General features: G+C 41.8%; 1 protein-coding gene across 1 annotated transcript; it reads left to right on the top strand.

The window, feature by feature from the left end:
• On the top strand, window positions 1–16,283 carry trpm2 (transient receptor potential cation channel, subfamily M, member 2). Its single transcript, XM_070837865.1, has 33 exons — window positions 1–102; window positions 921–994; window positions 1,253–1,445; window positions 1,559–1,739; window positions 2,608–2,771; window positions 2,861–3,041; window positions 3,151–3,212; window positions 3,293–3,493; window positions 4,281–4,383; window positions 4,982–5,103; window positions 5,757–6,128; window positions 6,252–6,362; window positions 6,464–6,593; window positions 6,709–6,854; window positions 7,046–7,158; window positions 8,422–8,520; window positions 8,742–8,967; window positions 9,565–9,683; window positions 9,767–9,899; window positions 10,338–10,509; window positions 10,887–11,067; window positions 11,186–11,367; window positions 11,743–11,875; window positions 12,924–13,011; window positions 13,244–13,325; window positions 13,427–13,587; window positions 13,707–13,771; window positions 14,756–14,785; window positions 14,883–14,969; window positions 15,067–15,145; window positions 15,238–15,339; window positions 15,881–15,997; window positions 16,167–16,283. Exons 1-33 carry the CDS (start codon window positions 1–3, stop codon window positions 16,281–16,283), a joined length of 4,428 nt encoding a protein of 1,475 aa, XP_070693966.1.
• Window positions 16,284–20,058: the final 3,775 nt, after the last annotated feature.

The raw sequence follows: 20,058 nt of genomic DNA on the forward strand, positions 1-20,058 counted from the left end.
ATGTTGCCTAAGTCTGAGAATAAGGTTCACCCACAGCAAATGATCCAGCAGCTCCACGAGGACAAACTGCAGCTAAAGCGAACAGTTTCTCGTTTTAAGAAGGTGAGTGTTTGCCTCTGATATGTTTTTACCTGTGATCGAACACTGTGATTATTAGTGAACATTTACCAGCATGAGAATTAAAAGGACGAGAGTCGTATGACTTGACAAATAAAAATCCTGCATTCAAAAATAGATAGCAGCCTTATTTCAACTACCATAATATTAATATCTGAAAAGTAACTATAGCAGTCAAATAAATGTAGTGGAGTAAAAAGTACAATTTAAAGTAGTATAAAGTACCACACAATGGAAAGACTCTGTAGTACAGTACTTAAGTACATTTACTTGGTAACCTACTTACCACTTGGATGTTTGATTGAATTTGTGAAAACTGGAACTACATTTCGTGCTTATGAGCATAACAAATTCTTTTGGTTTCATGTGATCAACCATTAAAAACTACACCATACATCCTTTTTTAATGGCGGATTGTTTATATTCCTGTTTTGGAATGAATTCAGCATGGATTTAATCCAATCTCTTTAATGCAGCCATCTATTGATCCGCCTGCCATCTACTGGTGCCCGGCTACTTTCTTTAGTCAGGTTTCAGCAGCCTGCTCAGCTCTGACATCACTGATGCAGTGCCGAGTGCAAGCCGGCACCCATAGCAGCGACTGCAGAGGCTCCTCTCTCCTGACATGCTGTCAGCTCTCAGCCTGAGGCAGATCTGTGCACCGTAGCCCGACCCCCCCCCTCCCTCCCACCCATGTTGCCTCCAGGATGAGGGAACCTGAGGTGGACTTACGGCTGATTCAAACTCTGGCGATCAGCGCAGCCAGCACCTCTAAGCACCTTTCTCTTTCTCCCTCTTACCAGCGCTTCGCCTTTGGATCCTGGGTCAGGGAGAACATCAACAAGAAGGAATGTTGCTTCTATGAAAAAGGTGTCAGGTAGGATGTGCTGCTCTGTACTGTGGTGGTTTGGATATTAAAGCAGATGAGTTGACCTTGTAGTTTCTGCTGCTGCAGCACTTACTGCAGTTACACTACAGAGGCATCGCCCTCAGTTACCGTGGGGGCAGTTATACATGTTGATTAAATTTATCAGTAGTTTCTGCTAGTGGTTTCTCTCCTAAAACAATCTGCATGCTGATGTATCACATCTTGCCTATGTGTGATGTCTTCCTGTTTACATGGAGGCATTGCAAGTATTAACTTTTGTTTGTTCACCAGAGGGGATGTGTGTAAGTGTGGCTACTCGAAGACGGATCATGTGGATGAGGCCATCAAGCCAGAGGACTTCACAGGCGAGGCGTGGGACAAACACAGACACATCCGCGAAGTGCCCAGTGACGCTTTCGGAGACATCAGCTTTGGAGGTTTGGGACAGAAGACTGGCAAGGTGAAACCCATCCTTTCTCCCCGCTGTAACAACATCGCATGAGTCCCCGTATACACGTGCCTGCATGTCTTTATCCTCACCTTTGCGTCTGTGTTTTTTACGTCCATTCTCAGTATGCGCGGGTGTCCACGGACACCAGCCCTGAGATCCTGTACGAGTTATTGACTGAACAGTGGAAACTTTCCCCTCCCAACCTGCTGATCTCAGTGACCGGAGGAGCCAAAAACTTCTATCTGAAGGCTCGTCTCAAGAACATGTTTCACAGAGGTCTTATCAAAGTGGCCCAGACAACAGGTGCGCCTGCCAGAGAGAGAGAGAGAGAGAGAGAGAGAGAGAGAGAGAGAGTTGTGTGTGCCAAGGTGTACCAATGATTAGCCAGAGAGTGTGTGAGAGCGTGTGTTTTGTGAGTAAAGTTATCGAGTGTGGGCGTTCGCTGTCTCATGATCTTACTGGCTGTGTCCCACTTAATGCTGCATACCGTCTAGCTGGAAGCATTTTTAGTGATACCAGCAAAGAAACCAGAAATTCTGAACAAATTATTGCTGGTAGTGAGGCAGCACCAGAAAGATTTAGAAAACAAATTCAGTATTAAATCTTTGGAAAAACATTTCTCTACCTTTAGTTTAGTGCCATAGCTTCCATAAGTCACTGCCAGTTTGATTGATCCTTAATTTGCTCATATACTAACTAAATATGTGGTCAATTTCCACATAGTTTTGTGTACTTTTGGCTATTTTTCTTGGTTTTTGGGCACCAAAGGCCCCTTAATGTTAATGCTACAGCATATATATGAAAGACAACAGTGTGGTTTCAAAATTTCAGAGGTTTTCTGTCACCAATCCAGAAGCATCTTGCCTGCAGCCAGCTTCCAAAGTCTACCCAGAAGAGTAAAATTAAAGGAATAGTTCTATGTTTTAGGAAATGTGCTCATTCACTTTCCCGTCAAGAGTTAGAAAAGAAGATTGATCTGTTAAATATAAGACTAAAGTTAGCTTAGCTTAGCATAAAGAGGGGAATCAGTGGAAACAGCCAGTCTGGCTCTCTGAAGATAACAAAATATGTCTGCCAGCACCTCTAAATCTCTCTGATTAGTATGTTAAATATCATGAGTGCAATCTGTACAAAAAAATAAACACTCACACGCATGCTGTGCTGTACACAGGTGCGTGGATCATCACTGGTGGTACGCACACAGGTGTGATGAAGCATGTGGGGCAGGCTGTGAGGGACCATGCCCTCAGCAGCTCCATGCAAGGCCAGATTGTGGCTATCGGAGTGGCAACGTGGGGAATCATTCACAACAGGGATGCTTTGGTCCATGCAGAGGTACGTTAAACACACTTACACACTTGGCTTGTGACTAGATTCACCCCCTGCACAGCATACAGTCTTCTCTTCTTCCTCTTTGTCTGCAGGGTTGTTTCCCAGGTCATTACTTGATAGACATCAAGGGCCAGGGCCGGCTGTCCTGCCTGGATAACAACCACACCCACTTCCTCCTGGTGGACGATGGGACTCAGGGACACTACGGTGTGGAGATTGAACTGCGTAGCCGTCTGGAGAAATGCATCTCCGGGAAGCGTCTTGGAAACAAAGGTCAAAAATTGCTGATGCAATGTGTGCAAAAACTGCAAACCATCACAGATGGCATCTTAAATTTATCTGTCCTGCTTTTAATATTGATTTTTTATTGTCTGACCTCCAGAGACTGGCGTGACCATCCCTGTGGTGTGTGTGGTTTTGGATGGAGGACCAGGCACTCTGAATGTGAGTCATCAGTTTTCTGTGTGTGTGTGTGTGTGTGTGTGCCCCTGTCTTGTCTGACTGTTGGTTGTTTCTCCTCTCAGACCATCTATAATGCCATGCTGAATGGTACACCATGTGTGATCTTAGAGGGCTCTGGGAGAATAGCAGATGTGATCGCCAACGTAGTGGGACTACCAGTGAGCCGGGTCACTATCGCCCTCATCCACCAGTTATTGAAGAAGTTCTTTGGCCAAGAGTACGAGAGGTTCCCCGACCCCAGCATCATAGAATGGACCAAGAAGGTACCTCTTTAATTACAGAGCGATCTCCAAGATACTGTTTCTTTCTTAAAACAAGTATCTACTGTCTACTTTATGGTAATTTACGGTAATGTGTGGTATTGTACAGTAATATATGGTAATGTATGGTAACGCATGGTAATGTACAGTAGTCTATGGTAATGTAGAGTACCGTATGGTAATATGGTAATGACCGATAGTATAATCTCTCACTCAACTCAGATGTCAATTTTGATTCTCAAGTCAAGACAGTAGTTCAGCGTTCAGTAGTTCTCTCTGCTTAAAAGCATATGTGATGATCCTTTCTGTCACCTGCTGACCCACAGAGAGTTATTTTCTATCGCTTGGTTCTGCATCTTAACAACATAAAGGAGTCGGGATCACATCGCCCCTATCCGAGCCTCCCTGCCAAGGCAATCACTCGACTTCAGAATTGATATCAAAATGTTACCGACTACTTTGGAGACTAAATGTCTCGGCCCAAAATACACCTGAGGACCCTGTATGAGCCGGAGCCTCAGTGGTGATGGTCTCCAGGCTGTTCACTTTAGTACTTTAGTGTCAACTTTCCCCTTTTTAAGACATATCAATTCACTGTTACCGGCCTCCTACATTAACTACTACATCCTCCAGTGTGATTTTATATTTTCTTATAATTTTGTCTTTCATATGTACATGTTTTTGTATTCATTTCTACCCTGTGAGGCAGTTTGTAACTCATGTTTTGAAAAGTGTAATCCAAATTAAGTTTTATTAAGTCCTGCTTGATTGTGTCTGCTCTCTGTGCCAGATTCAGGACATCATCAGGATGTCTCACTTGCTGACAGTGTTCACAGTAAGCGAGGACGATCACAGCGATGTGGACGTGGCGATTCTTCAAGCACTACTCAAAGGTGGGGATTTGGTTTGATACAGTCTGTTGTTTTCTCTCAGACGCTCAGTCCCTGACTGGATCTACTGTAGATGAACAAATCAGCCTTAAGTATGAAAACAGGAAGTCTTGGAGCCCAACCAGCACTCAGCAAGTTTAATGTGATAACACCAACCATATCAAATCTCCAAGTAACTGGACTGCGCAAAATGTGCCAAGATCAAAAACCAACACAGATATTCTTGCAGATATATCTGAACTACTTTTCTATACAGAGACATAATAGCTATACTTGATTTATTTGTAAAAATATGCAGACGTATTCTTCCTCATGCTGGTCTTGAGAAAGACTAACGAAACCTAAGACCAAGCTTAATGTATATTGTTATTAAAGTATAGTGAGTCCACCACACTGGAAATACACTTTGGTGATGATTCATCATTCTAGCCAAACTGCTTTTCCCATAGTTTCCATCACTGACCCATTAACAATAGTAGAGTAATTTCAGTGCATTTCCAGGCCTTCGTCCTGCTTGCTCAGAGCTTCCACTGTCCACTGTAACTGTTCGCTCAATGTAAATCGAATATGGTTACCAGTGTCTCATACATTCTGAACTCAGCTTCGAGGACCAACGAGTCACTGGGAATCGAGATCTGGAAGAGGCAGCTGGAGCTGGCTATAGCCTGGAACCGTGTGGACATAGCTAAGACTGAGATCTTCACCGAGGAGAGCCAGTGGAAGGTGGGTGTCGCCTGTTATACAACACACTGTAACAGCAAAACACCAATCAGACGCAGTACTGACAAATAAAGACCAGACTCTGACCTTGACCCTGTGCTGCAACTGTTCTTGTCTTTCTTAGGATGGAAAGTGATCCCATGATAATATTTTCAAAGTTCAATACCAGTTTACCACTGTAGGCCTGTACTTTTATGATATGAAGCACAGAGGACATTTGTAACTATATGCACCTGAGCAATGGAGCAGGCGGAGCACTTGATCCCCCACTATAAGACTCAGTGAAGCAAACGTGTGTTTTTGATCCCCCACTTTTTGATCAGACAAGATTTACGGTAATGCATGGTAGTCTATGGTAATGTATGGTTATGTACAGTATTCTATGGTAATCTATGATATGGTACGATAATTTCTCATTCTCATTCAGTTTGTTTATTTTCATTATTTTCTACATAGTGACATTTGCAGGTGTTAATTAAATTGAAAAATTCCAGCTATACCGCACCTTGCCAATCACTACCACCACTTTTAACCATAACCAGGCATATAAATTGTATTGTATAAACTGCTATCCCAGTCAGTTTACATCATTCTCTAATTCTGAACAGACTGACAACAATAAGTGTATCTTCTTCTCCTGGTCTGCTCCCCTCCAGTCCAGTGACCTCCACTGGGCCATGTTCTCAGCCCTGGTTGGCAACAAGCCCCAGTTTGTGAGTCTCCTGCTGGAGAACGGTGTGAGTCTGAGGGAATTCCTGCAGGACGAGGAAACTCTGTGCGAGCTCTACAAACAGCTGCCCAGCTGCTTCTTTCTCCGCAAGCTGGCCAAGCGGGTCCACAGCTCTTACCGCAGCAGGAGGAGGCGAGCGATCCACATCAGGGCTCGAGCTCACTCAGGCGAGGTGATCTCCATGACTCATGTTTCTGATGAGGTGCGCCACTTGCTGGGCAGTTTCACTCAGCCCCTCTACCCTCCCTCCACCTTGACAAACCACTTCAACTTGTCGATGGACGATTCATCAGCATCAGTGAGTTCGTTTATAGTGAGCCTACTGTGCTTTGCTTGCAACAATGACTGGCTTTAAAGGATTTGGACTTTCTGAAATCCTTCACTTTTCCTCCAGCCGTCTAAAAGTCAGGTGGGTTCCCAGGCTCCACTCAGGGAGGACAATGCTGAAACACAGAGGGACCTCAGCAGAGACCTTTTCCTTTGGGCTATCGTCCAGAACAATAAGGAGCTGGCAGAAATTGCCTGGGAGCAGGTGATCTAACCACTTACCCTCACACCGACAGAGTTTGGTAATACTTGATTTTGTGTTGTGTGTACGTGGCCTTGCATATTTCTGTATCTGTATTTGCACAGTGTCGAGACTGCATGTCTGCTGCCCTGGCCGCCGGTAAGATCCTGAAGAAAATGGCAGAGGAAGAAATTGATGCAGACGAGGCGGAGGACATGAAAGAGCTCGCCAGTCACTATGAGAAACATGCCATTGGTACTGTATAATACCACAGGCATAAAGCTTCACTGCAGTAAAGTATAGGGATTTTTCAAGGTTAGCATTTGTCCTTATTCTATATACTGTATGTGTGTGCGTGTGTGTGTCCCAGGTGTGTTCAGTGAGTGCCACAGCTGTGACGAAGAGCGGGCTCGGAAGTTGTTGGTGCGTACGTCACCATTTTGGGGAAAGACGACGTGCCTTAGGCTGGCACTGGAGGCTGATGATAAAAGCTTTGTAGCTCAGTCGGGTGTTCAGGTACAGCAGACTTTGAGAGACTTGAGAAATTCCCTGCAGAGAAACTGCACACTCTGTGGGATACAAAACTTTGTGGAGTAGAAAAGCAGAGAAAGAAATGTGATCAGTGAATTGAGCTTGAACTATTAGACTTTTATAAACCAGATATGAGTGTATGAGATTCGGTGTCTGGTAACAGCTCTGTCTTCCAGGCTCTTCTGACACAGATCTGGTGTGGGGAGCTTTCAGTGGATAACCCTTTGTGGAGAGTGCTGATCTGCATGGTCTTCTTCCCACTTATCTTCACTGGCTTTCTGGTTTTCAGGTGAATTTTATCAGCTGTAAAAAGTCTGCTCTCTGGCGACAAGATTTAAAAACCTCATCACATTTAGAAAATTCTTATAATCTCTTATAACACTAGATTTCTCACTATGCAAAATACTGTGGTGAGATTGCTGCAGCAAGACTACATTTAACATAGAGTGAAAATAAGAGATGTTTCATAACAGTACAGCTTAAGTGCTTAATGATATGAAATTGATTTGTTGTATGGAGCAGCTTTGAAAGTGGTCAGAAAAAACACACACTTGATGCGTTTCCAAAGAAACCACATTTTGTTTTCTGAGAAATTTGATTGAACAGAAGCGACTGAATGCAGAAAAGAGATCCAGCCAGTACAATCAACGCCAATCACAGACAAACATGGCTTCCTAAAACTGAACCAATAAAGTAATCAGACATAAAGCAAATCAGACTGATTCAGATTCCTCTGTTCTCTGAATGCTGTGTCTCGGTCTGACAAACCTGGCAGTGGCTCCATTTGTGCACCACTTGTTTCTAAAGCCAAAACCAAGTCAGAAGTACAACCTCCTGGAACCCACAGCGCTGAGGAAAAACAATACTCTGATAAACCTGTCATTTCCTGTTTTCTCTTGATTTCATACCTGAGATTAAATTTGGAAAAAGAAAGAAATGTGAGGTCACTTTCCAGCGTGAAGCTGTAAGAGCGACCATCTTATGGAAGTCAGTCTGGTTGATGATTGTTCTGCCATAGATGTTGAATAAACTATATAGTGGTTTTATGATATTTGGATGAGGTCAGATACTTTTTATGCCCCTTTAATCAGTAGAATAAAAATCACATCAGTGTCATAAAGGAGTTTCTGGAGGCGTTCCCTCTTGAGGATCAGTCTGGAAACGTTTACTTCACTTTAAATGAATGTGCGAGCATGTTAAGGAGGTCTGACGCTGTTCTTTAGAAGAGTCAGCATACTTCCTATTCTCCTCTGCTGTGTAAATCCAAGGTCCTTCTGTTACTGTGTACATACAGTAATAAAAAAAACAATAACACTCATTATAAATTCATACATTTGGTGTATTACAGCAGTGGTTTGTGCCAGTCTGCCACAGGAAACGCCTTTATCCGTAGAAACCACCTGGTGGCAGCAAAAAACTCTTTTGCTGTCTTCTTTGCAAGCCACCGACTAATTCATGTTCTTAGTCATTTATGAATTAAACACAGTTTGCAACATTGTAATGTAGGGATTCATAATGATATCTAATTCTAGTGAATTATTATTCTCCCTAGGCGTGATGAAGTCATCCAGAGAGAAACTGAGAAGAACGAGGAGATCAAGACGGTGGAGAAAGTGACAGGAAGTACACTTCGAACAAATTCTCATGGCTTGTAAGTAGACTGTGCCTCATAATACACTGACAGCAAAAGACCCTTTTCACTGAAAATCCTTGATTCTGTCTGGCTGTGTGATACTTTATAGACGCCTTAGTATTTTACATTTGAGGTTTCACTTCAGAGGTCACTTGGAGATCAATTGGGGGAAAGTAAGAAGTGTCCAAAATATGGAAACATCAAGTTGTGTCTGACTCCAGAGATCTTTCTGCCCACAGTCACCCCGCTGGTGTGCGGTACCTGAAGCCTCTGGGCTGCTGGTCCAGACTGATCTACCTGCACAGCTCTCCGCAGGTCAAGTTTTACTGGAACATCGTCTCGTACTTTGCCTTCCTCATCCTATTTGCTGTGGTGCTGATGATCGACTTCCAGGACTCGCCCTCAGCTGGGGAGGTGCTGCTTTACATCTGGCTGTTCTCTCTGGTGTGTGAGGAGGTCAGACAGGTGAGACGATCAACACACTGACATCTGAAACTGTTGCTGTTGTTAATCTCACTTACATGTTCCCGGTGCTGTAAAAACTCACCAGAGTATCAAATATGTATAAATCGCTGGTAGAAAATAGTTCCTAACAAGTGCACTGCTTACATCTGTTTCAGTAAAGTTTGCTAAAAACTACAGTGGCCAGGAAATTACTGACCCTTAAAGATGAAACTCTATATTTTGTATCCAATTTTAAATATTTAGATCCTCAGCAGGAGTGAATAGATTTGGGACTGAGCGCCACAGACAGGTTAGGGAAGTCACAATTGTTGGTTTTGGTCTTTTCATGGGATGAATTAACAATAAGAAATTACACAATAACAGCAGTCTTATCCTACAGCAAAACTTCCTCTTCTCTTGCTCCATATTTATTTCATTTACTGTACCAGGACCTGTCCTTCATGTTCAGTGTTTCTTAGCCAGAACAATTTAGTGTGAGTTTCCATCCGAGGTTTTACTCAACCAGTAGGGCTCTTGTTGCCTCCAGAGTATGTCTTCTTCTAATATCTATATGACTACATTATTAAAATCAAGTTTAATCTGTCTTTACTATCTCAGCTATTTCATGATCCTGACGGCTTTGGGTTTCGTAAGAAAGCCAGGATGTACATCAACGACCTGTGGAATATTTTAGATGTTCTGTCCATCATCCTCTTTGTTATGGGCCTCGCATTTAGGTACGTTTCCTTCCTCCCAACGAATCACGTTGTGCCCTCCACCTGCTGGGTTATCTGTGAATCACCCAGTCTTTCTGTTTCAGGTTGACCATTCAGCTGTTCTACGCGGGTAAAATCCTCCTCTGCATCGACTTTGTGGTCTTCTGCCTCCGTCTAATGGCCATCTTCACCATCAGCAGAACCCTGGGACCCAAAATCATCATAGTCAGGAGGATGGTGAGAGGGTTTCATGCAAATATAATGATATAATGCCGACCTGATGTAATGCGGGAGCAACTGCAGAGCACAAAAAGCTACGCTCCAAAACACCTTTTATCTAATACAAAAGGAGGTTTCTGCCTCACTGGGCCTCCATCTGGTGTCTGCAGATGAGATGTGCACTTTGTGTTAAATAAAGGGTGTTTTTGAACAAACTGTTGCAGCTGGTCCGCTTGTTACCACACTGGATTTCAGTCAGACAAACCTCTAATTATTCCCATTATTCCGTTCAGGAATAATCAGGACCCCATTATTGTTCACACAGAGATTATACTGATCAACAGAGCAACATATGAACACTGAAAATGTCTCTGAAAATATCGAATCTGTTACAGATGCAAGTGTCCACATGTGTCAGCGTGTCCAGCTCCTGACTGATGTTTGTTTGTGCTGCAGATGATGGATATGTTCTTCTTCATGTTCCTGCTGAGTATCTGGGTGGTAGCCTACGGGGTGGCCAAACAAGGCATCCTCATCCACAATGACAGCCGGCTGGACTGGATCATCCGTGGAGCAGTTTATGAGCCGTACCTCATCATATTTGGGAATTTTCCCACAAATATTGACAGTGAGTGGAGACGGGAAATAGTGTGTCGCTGGTTTCTTTTAGTCTTAACTGTTACCTTAAAAGTTACTTAATTAAAAGTATGTTTGGGTCCTGAGTAAAGACAGAGCACAGGGACAGCTTCTTCTGTGTAACTTCACTTTAAACTGTCTTACTTTATATCACATCTCAAATTCAAGAAAATAATACAATAATATATGTAGTTACCACTAATTGAATTATGCAAATGATCTCAATAAACCTCAGAAGGTAATAGGTAAAATAAATCTCAACAAATAAACCTCATCTTACATCAGTATGACTTTCTTTGTAGTTCATGTGGAATCATTGTTTGTGTATACATATTACCACTAAGAAAACAATGTCTTTGCCCTCTGCAGATGCTGCGTTTGACATTGAGTCCTGCAGCATGAACGGCACCGATCCTCTGAAGCCCAAATGTCCAGTGCTGAATGAAAACCAAACCCCAGCCTTCCCCGAGTGGCTCACCATCATCATGCTCTGTGTTTACTTGCTCTTTGCCAACATACTGCTGCTCAACCTGCTCATAGCCATCTTCAAGTGAGCTCTCGTCCACATCTTTAGATGATGATGATGATGATGACGATGATGATGATGTCTCCACCTCTTTACAATCCCTTTCTGGTCATTCTCTGTGTCTCTGTGTGTCCCTGCAAAGCTTTACGTTCCAGGAAGTTCAGGACAACACAGACAGAATATGGAAGTTTCAAAGATACGAGCTGATTAAGGAGTACCACAGCCGCCCCGCTGCCCCCCCTCCCCTCATCATCCTCAGCCATCTTTACCTCTTCATCAGGAACGTGGTGCTGTGCAGGCCCCCCATCGTATACAAAGAGATTAGTGAGTATGAAATCATCTATTTCTGCCTAAAGAAGACTTTTGGTTAGATGCAGCAGACGTCCCTCTGTTAGAAAACTTTACTTTTCATAGAAACACACAGATAAGGAATTTGGGTCGTTTATGAGGGAAGAGCACAACCTTCAACTCTGTTAAAAAATCTATGTCTTTGGGTTTGTGTGCTATAGTCTGCCTTCATCGTTCTCACAGTCGATGTTCTCTGTGGTGTTCACGCATCACTCCAGGTTCTTTAGGATGTACCAGTAGAGATATTAGTGTGTTGTAATGTCTCCTTACTAGTTAAACTCAGTTGTTGTGCATATGCACATGTACAGCAGGTGAGGTAGTGAAAAAGCATTGCTGTTTGTGACTTTTCAGAGAACGAGCTTCCTCAGATGGAGGAAGAGGAGCTGTTGTCCTGGGAGGCCTTGATGAAGGACAGATATCTGCTGTCCACACAGCAGGCGCAGAGCCACAGCATGGAGCGACGCATCCTGGACACGGCCCAAAAGTAAAATCCCACAGGAATGCAGCCCAGTGTTGCTGCATAACAATCCTCTGCTGCTGTCTGTGTGAGACCCCTCATCACACCTTAAATATGTTTCAGCGGTGAGCAGTTGAACCAAAGTTCAGCCTAAGTGTTGTTGTAGAAAACTTTAAAGCTGCCTTAATTAATTTTAAGCATAAATATTTCATGAAGAAAATCCGACATAAAATTACCATTCGACTGTGTTTTATGGAGCTTCTTTCTGCTCATTAGTTACTTTTTTACCACCTGCAGCTGTTTTGGTGGCCCCCCAGCACCGTCTAAAGCTGTTTTTCCAGCGGTCACAGCAAAAATCACTCAAGTCAGATTTAAAGGAATAATTTTGGGACATTTTGGGCAACACCCGTCTTTGCTGTCTTGGATGAGAAGATCGTTATCACCTCTCTTATGTCTGTCCATTAAATAGAAAGCTAGAGCCAGGAGCTGGTTGGATTAGTTTTGCTTTTTAATAAATAAACAAAATAATAAGTAAATTAAAAAAAAAATTATAAATAAAAACCAAATAACAACAACAATAATAATAATATACACAATAATAATGAAAATTAAACACAATAACACATATAACATGATTGTAGATAAATCCTGACGTGTGTATTCTTTAGCAGCGTAACATTAAGTATGGTTGGATCTAACTGACTCATGCTTCTGTGGGTATGTAAGGGAAAATGATATGAAGTGAAGGTTATGCTTTTGACAAATTCTATAAAGGGGAGCCAGGTTTTAATATATCTTCACAGGAGCTATTCTGATTATATCTTGACTTCTCTAATGCAGCCTTAGACAGGTCAGGAGCTTAATCTTAATTATGACGGTCAGAGATAAAAATAGCATCAATTTTCTCATCTGACTCTCAGCAAGATTTCACAGACTCTTCCTTTAATGCAGCAACATAGTCTGTGTATTTAAGGTTTGATGGGGCTCATATTCTACTTTGACTGAGCACACAGAGTAAATAACATCAAACGGTCTAAAGACCAGACGCCCATACTGTGCTTGTTTATCTCCTGAGGGTAAACACCATTACCGATCGGCTGGAGAGGGACGAGGAGGCGAGCTCTGCTGCCGTGGTGAAAAGACTGGCTCGACTAGAGGAGCAGGTTGTGACCTGATTTTTGGTTGTCACTAATGTTGCACCTGTGTCTGTGACATTTCACGTCATGCCGTTGCAGCAAGCCGCGATGCAGAGAGGGGATGACACACTTCTCTATGCACCCATGTGCGATTGTTGAGTTTTGTTTCCAGACATCCCCGCTGAAGAATCAGTCATCTTCAGTGTTGTGTAAGCACTCGTAAAAAAGTGTTTGACCCACTTTTTCTCTGCCGCATCAGGTCGTCCAGTCAGCCAGAGCCCTGCAGTGGATTATGGACAGCCTAAAATCTCAGGGTTTGGCAGCTAAAGACGCACAATCACTGAGTCAGCAATCAACTTCCTCGACTGTTAAATTGCATATTTTTGTCATAACTTTGCAATTATATTACACGCCGAATCTCCCCCTGTTTGTGCTCACTTTGTAATCTTCCCTGCAGCATTAACTACAACAGAGGAGCCCCTTGACACTTTGAGAAATACGTCAGAGAGAGAGGATGGGTTCCACGTGAACGCCCGACAGTTTCACTACCCAAACAGCAAAGTCACACGTTTCCCTGTGCCTGAGGAGATGGTGCCATGGGAGGTATTTCACATATATTTCCACCACAAAATCCCCAGCCGCTGGTCCTCAGAACATCACTGCATTAAAATTATGGTTTGGGTTTCTTGGATCCAGGTGGTTTTCATGTCTTCTTCTTTCAGGCCAGCTTCAGCTCATACATGCCGACCTATTACGCCTCTGAAGACAGTGGGGTCCATGTGGACGGGTGTGTTTTTACCAAGAGGATGCATTGCATATGCATTCATATATGTTTTGTTCCTACTAGGCTTGGAGTCTGGATATGGGAATGTCATTATGGGTGTTTTTGTCAAGATAAAAGATGTTCTTATTGAAACAGAGAATCACAATGCTGTCCGAAGTTAAATATGAAAATGTGTTTGAAATATTTTAAGTAAGGGATGCGAGCCGGATACAGGTCTTGAATCATCCTGAAGCGCTTGCTGCACATTATCCCTCTTATTACACGGCTTTGTATGAAAGAAACACAACAGAAAATGCTGACTTAAAAATGATGATGGTCCCATATAATGCAAAATTCACTTCTTAATGTCTTTTCAACATACATATGTTTCGTGGTGTGCCTACTGACCAACAAACTCTGAAATTAAAGACCTGATCCATCTTTCAGTAAATGTCTGTGAAAACGCAAAGCCAGCAAATCTAAGTTTAGATTTGGCTCCCCTTATGATGTCATAAGGGGATCTGGTGATCAGGTGACTGCCTCCAGCTCCTGAATCCACCTCGCTGTCCGCCACTATCTTTTCCTCACCAACGCCACCACCAGTAACCTAAAGATATCGCAGAAAAAAGAACGCAGAATTCTTTTAAAACTGAGCTTTTAGACAGAAGCTGAAAACAGCTGCAGCAGCCGTGTCTGCTACAAGAAAATGATTCTGTTTTTCAAACATAAAAGCATGTAAATCTGTTCAAGAACGTCCAAACAAATGAGCAGAATATGGAACCTTTAAAAATGATTTTATTGACTTTATCCGCTTCCATAACTGCGTCCATAGCAACGGTCTGTTATTCTCAAAGAACAGACCATAGAATCAGACCAATCAGACTCGCGGATTCAACAAAGCCGTGTAATAACATAAATTAATAACTAACCTTTGAGGCCTAACCCTCAGTCCACTGTCTAATTAAAAGGCAGCTATGCTCACATTTCATTCACTCTCTCTCCTCACAGATCAGAATCAGGAGCCTTAGATAATTACAGGTATGATACTAGATACGATACACGAGGCATCAAATAGCACTAACAGTAACCGTACAAGCATGTCTTAATGTCTGATGTGTATCTCGTCCGTCATTAGAAACCCAGGAGGGAGGACGGGCGTCAGGGGACGAGGTGCTCTGAGCCGCCTTGGTCCCAATCTGAATGTAGACCTCGTGCTAACACGGTGGGTCACCTCATGTGATTACGGTGCTTCTAAAAAGGTTGTTTCATCTCCGCTGAATTGCACGGCATCATCTAAGACTTTTAAAATTGATTTTTAGCTGGCGAGACAGCGAGAGATCCATTTTGGAGTACCTGGTGGTTTGGGACGAGAGCCAAGGCACCTTGGCTTTACCCGGGGTGAGTCCTGCTGTTTGTTCACTTCAGGTGGGTTTCACTTTTTGAGCCGTTCAAATAAATGCAGACTTCTGCTGTGATCTTGAAACCTTCAGGGACCCGTCGAGTCTGCTGACCACCTGCCGACGACCCTTGAGAGAACCATGGGGAAAAAGCTGTTGGAAATAATAAATGAAAAAGTATCAGAGGAAACAAAGGTAGGTGTGTTCAGCACTTTGGGTTGCCTTTGTAAAGTAGATTTTGAATGTTCCCGAAGGAAGTCAGATGAATAATAGATGCTAAAACTACAGCAGTGAATAAATAAACAAGACGTACATGTTTACCTGATGACCTGGGAGGCCTTGTAGACCTGCATGGGATTAGGAATCAAAAATAGATCTTTGGGTTTATGGAAATCAGCTTTGAGTTTGTAGCCGTGCGCTCAGAAGTCTAAAATCCACCAATAAATGTTAATCTGAACATTTATTGCTGGGGTGGACAAATTCTCAGACATCAGATCAGACCAAAATCTTCAAATGCTACAATCTTTAAGTTCAGCTGAGGCTCCTCACTCAGTGCCTTGCTCAAGGACACGTCTACATGACTCACTGGCTGTTGTGAGGGATCAAAACTGTGGCCTGGCGCTGTTCATTTGATTTTGCTCCCATTTAAGAATAAAGTGGAACAGATAATTAACTTAAACGTGCTTCTCTTGACGTTGAGGAACTTGTTGGTAGTTGCTGTGTTACTGTGCTGTAGGTGTCTGAGGGTTACGTGGACGACTGCAGGAACACAGATAACGCCTGGGTGGAAACCACCGTCCTAAACATTCACCTGGACAGAACGAGCCAGCTGATGGTTGACATCAACAACATGGTGAGAACATTTTTATTGTTTCAGAATATGGAGAACATCCAAAAGCTCACAATGGCATGAAGGACTTGGCTGATGATGTTTTGGGTATTTGGCGATGAAATTCAGGCCACGATTCCCCCCTGCAGTGATTATTTAATGACTTCCTGTTTTGTGATTATCTGCTTCATAGATGATGAGCAGCCGCGGCGCTCTTCAGTGGCAGGAGGTGAACGGCAAAGCCAGACTTGGCTCACACCAAAGAGACTCTCTGCGGCAGGTCGCGGGGCTGCATAACAGGAAGTTCTGATGGTTCTGTAAACGTGCCTGTATGTCCGCAGGCTTTTTTTCCCCTCCTCTCCCTGGTCATGTGGCCTTTTGTTTAGGCTGCCTTCGGCTAATTCTGTGGCACTGAAAGCACCTTTGAAATCAAGACACTATAAAGCCATAATTTATGCTGCTGTGGATTATTTATCAAAGCAATTTGCACAAACGTCATGGGACAGAAAACTGAATGTTAAGCATATGTGTTCACATGTGTTCGCTGACAATAAATGCTGCTGCGGTGCAAAGTAATTATACTTACTCAAATATGGTAACATTTTTATCTAGTTTACGCTATTTTACACTTCCACATCACCACATTTCAGAGGCAAATATTTCATCTTTTACTTCACTACATGTATCTGACAGTATGGTCAGTATTTTAAAAACAAACAAACATGAATATGCAAATGACCACCTTACTGTATAAGAAAAAGTAGTTCAGATAAAGTAGTTAAAAAAAAGGTCCAGCAGATGATGCATCATAACCATAACAGAATGATATGATTTACAGCAGATACAGCAATCTAATAATCTGAAAAGGACTAATACTGTAGGTTTAACTTGTGTTTTTTTTTTTCTTTTTCTTTTGAAATGAATGAAATGTTGGTTAAAGCTGTAAGCATGATGACTCATGATGGCCATATAACTGGTGATACAGCTGAAAGGATATAAAGACAGTTTATGGGGCGGCTGGATGATTTCTTTAATATGAGCCAGGAAAAGGTAGCATTGTTTGCAAAAGTTGTTCATAGATTTTTAAATTTTCATGTTCTCTAATTTAATGAGGTCATTTTAAATTGTGGCAGGCCACTTGGTACTACTTCAACTACTCAGTTTTCCTGTATGTCAAAGAATATGTGCGTATGTTGCAGTTTATTTCACCTGTGACCTTTACATAATCAAACACTCTCATCTCACATTATTAAAAGAAATACTACCTAAACTGAACTGTCTTGGCTGTTTGTGGTGTTGATAGAAAACAAATGGAAACTCTGGGTGTATCTCTGTGCAGTGAACTCATGCATGTTAGTTTGTTCTCTGTTCTCAAGTCTCCACCGTGTGTTTTTCTCCACCTGGCAGACGTGCAGCCCTGCACTAGTTTCGGAGCAGCCAGACAGCGCAGTATCGGTCTCACACCCTCCCTCCTCCCTTCCTCATTCAGATCAATCACTTATTCCAGGAAATCAGAGTTCCTGCTCTGACTGTGTGAATTGTGCAGAGCTTTAATGTGCATGTGGCCTCATGAGCTGCAAACCTCCTCCAGGCGCTTGACTGAAGAGGTTTGAAAAACTGAGTCCTCTGTGGGAACTAAAATGTCTGAGCTGCTTTAACATCACTGGCTTTATCATTAGCATTTGTCCTGTAAGTCCCCGGCGGCGCAGCGCCTCTGAAAAGAAACAGTAACTATTTTTAACCACAGAACCAGAGAGAGGAGAAAAACAAAGAGCTCCCACTCTGCTCGTTTTTCATGACACCACAAACAAACGTCTGCCCTCAGTGGATCACTGCTGTGTTATTGAACACTAAATGTTTTTTTTTTTATGAATCAGTATTAGATTAATTATGAACATCAACTGGATTTAGCAAGATTACTGTGAGAAAGTAATGTTGTATTGTCCCAGAGACAACACACTGATGAGACCAGGGTTCATACAATGTCCTGAAAAATTGGAAAACTGCTATTTTCATTTTCATTGTAATTTTAACAATTATGTTTTCAAAGTTAGGAATATGGTTTTTTTTTCAACACAGACTTGTGTTTCATTGTCACAATCACTCATGTGAAGCAAAAATCTTTTGATATTGTAAATGAAATGATCCCGTTGTCACTCTTGTTTGGTGCCTCGTCCATCGTGAGCTGGTGGAGCATCAGATAAATGAGAAAGTGAAAGAGCTGAATGAGTTCCCATGAGCACTACACTTTTCTATATGTAGATATATATACATACCAATTTATGAATTTTATTAAGTAATTTACCGCTAAACACAGAATAAATGAAAATGCATTAATAGTAACAATATAGAAATTATGAGAAAGGCCATGAGAAAACCTGTATAAAACCAGGGAGACTGACTTATTCATTATATCTACATCTCTAATGTCTATGGACAGTAAAGATTTAACAAAATAAATAGAGAAACAATGTGTAACAGGCCCAGGAATGTAATATGATATCTTAAATCAGTATTGTATACTAATACTATCAAATATATTCTATTTACTAATGTATATACCGCAATATTTTGGTAGTTGATAATTGAAATAAAGGTCTTAGTTAAATGTCTCCCACAGAGGATAGATGTGAATGGCTGCTCTTAGGAGAAGAGGGGAAATCAAAGGGGAGTCAAATTAATTTACGGTTTACATTTACAGCCTATATGTCACTTAAAATGTACAGGTTTATCTCTTGGGCAGTACAATGCATATGGCATGCAACAGCCTTTATCCTTCTGTCCTGGATTTACAGGGAAAATAAAACAATTGTTTCTTGGTGATGAGCGTCTGTCGTGTCGAGTCACTTTTATACATGTTGTTGAATAAAGTGTTTAATACAACAACAACAACAACAACAACAAAACTGACAAACAGAAAACATGTGATGATCTGGCAGAAAATAATACAAATCATAGTATTGATTTTGGGGCCCTTGAAAGGTTGATAAGGTGTTAAGATACAACAGCTCACCTGAAGTCTTACAAGCTCTCAAAGCCTCATGGGAGGTGTAGTTGAATAATAACTAATCACTCTGATCCCTTTTTAAAGGGAATGTTACTCCAGGGAATACTCCATTACAAGTAAATGTCCTGCATTCAAAACCATTCTGAAGATAAGATATAGACAAGAGTTCGCATTAAAATGTACTTAAAGTACTCTTCCTGCAACTTAACCCACTCAGATTGTTATACGTTATCATCTAAATATTATTACTGATGTGTTTATGTAAGCAGCATTTTACTGCTGTCAAAGTAGAGCTAATTAAACTACATAATATACTTTTCTGTAGTTGAATTTATAGGAATTCATTGCATCTTTTAAACTGATCATAATTGATTGAACACGTAAAATCTTGACCTGAAAGACCTGAACTAGTAACTACAGCTGTGAGATAAATGTGGTGAGGTAAAAACTAGAATAACTGCCCCTGAAATAAGACAAGATAAACCTTTGAACATTTGAATTGCATTGCAAGGACAGCAATAAGTGCAGATAAGCACAGACAGTAAAAGAATGAATAATAAAAAACTAAAATAGGACTAGAACACAATAGAAACATTTGGAGACAATATTACAAGGTAAATAAGTGCAGTAGTGTGATAGATAACATTAAGTCTGTGTAAACAGTGAACACCAGAGTGTAACATATGGTATGATTCTGCAATGGTACTTAGTGTTTGTCTGTATTAACACTTTAGATAGAATATAATGCAAAGTTAATGCAACACACTAACATAATTTAACATAACATATTATATGTATGTGCATGATGTGGAAATAGTATGATATAACATAATATATACTACAGTATAGTCGAATAGAATAGAGTAGAATAGAATAGAATAGAAATGTAGTAGAGTAGAGGTGCCCACAGCCTCCATCTGGATGCATCTTCACAATAGACGATCTGTGCTGAGCGGAGCTGCTGGGGTTTACAGGTGTACGGGCCAGAGAGTCCGGAAGTGACGTGGCGCTCACACGACTCCGCCATTGGTCAAAAAAAATAGATGGAGAGAGAGCGAGAGAGAGAGAGAGGGAGAAA

The sequence above is a fragment of the Pempheris klunzingeri genome, chromosome 10 (genome assembly GCF_042242105.1).
Source record: "Pempheris klunzingeri isolate RE-2024b chromosome 10, fPemKlu1.hap1, whole genome shotgun sequence".
In the NCBI taxonomy this organism is placed as follows: domain Eukaryota; kingdom Metazoa; phylum Chordata; class Actinopteri; order Acropomatiformes; family Pempheridae; genus Pempheris; species Pempheris klunzingeri.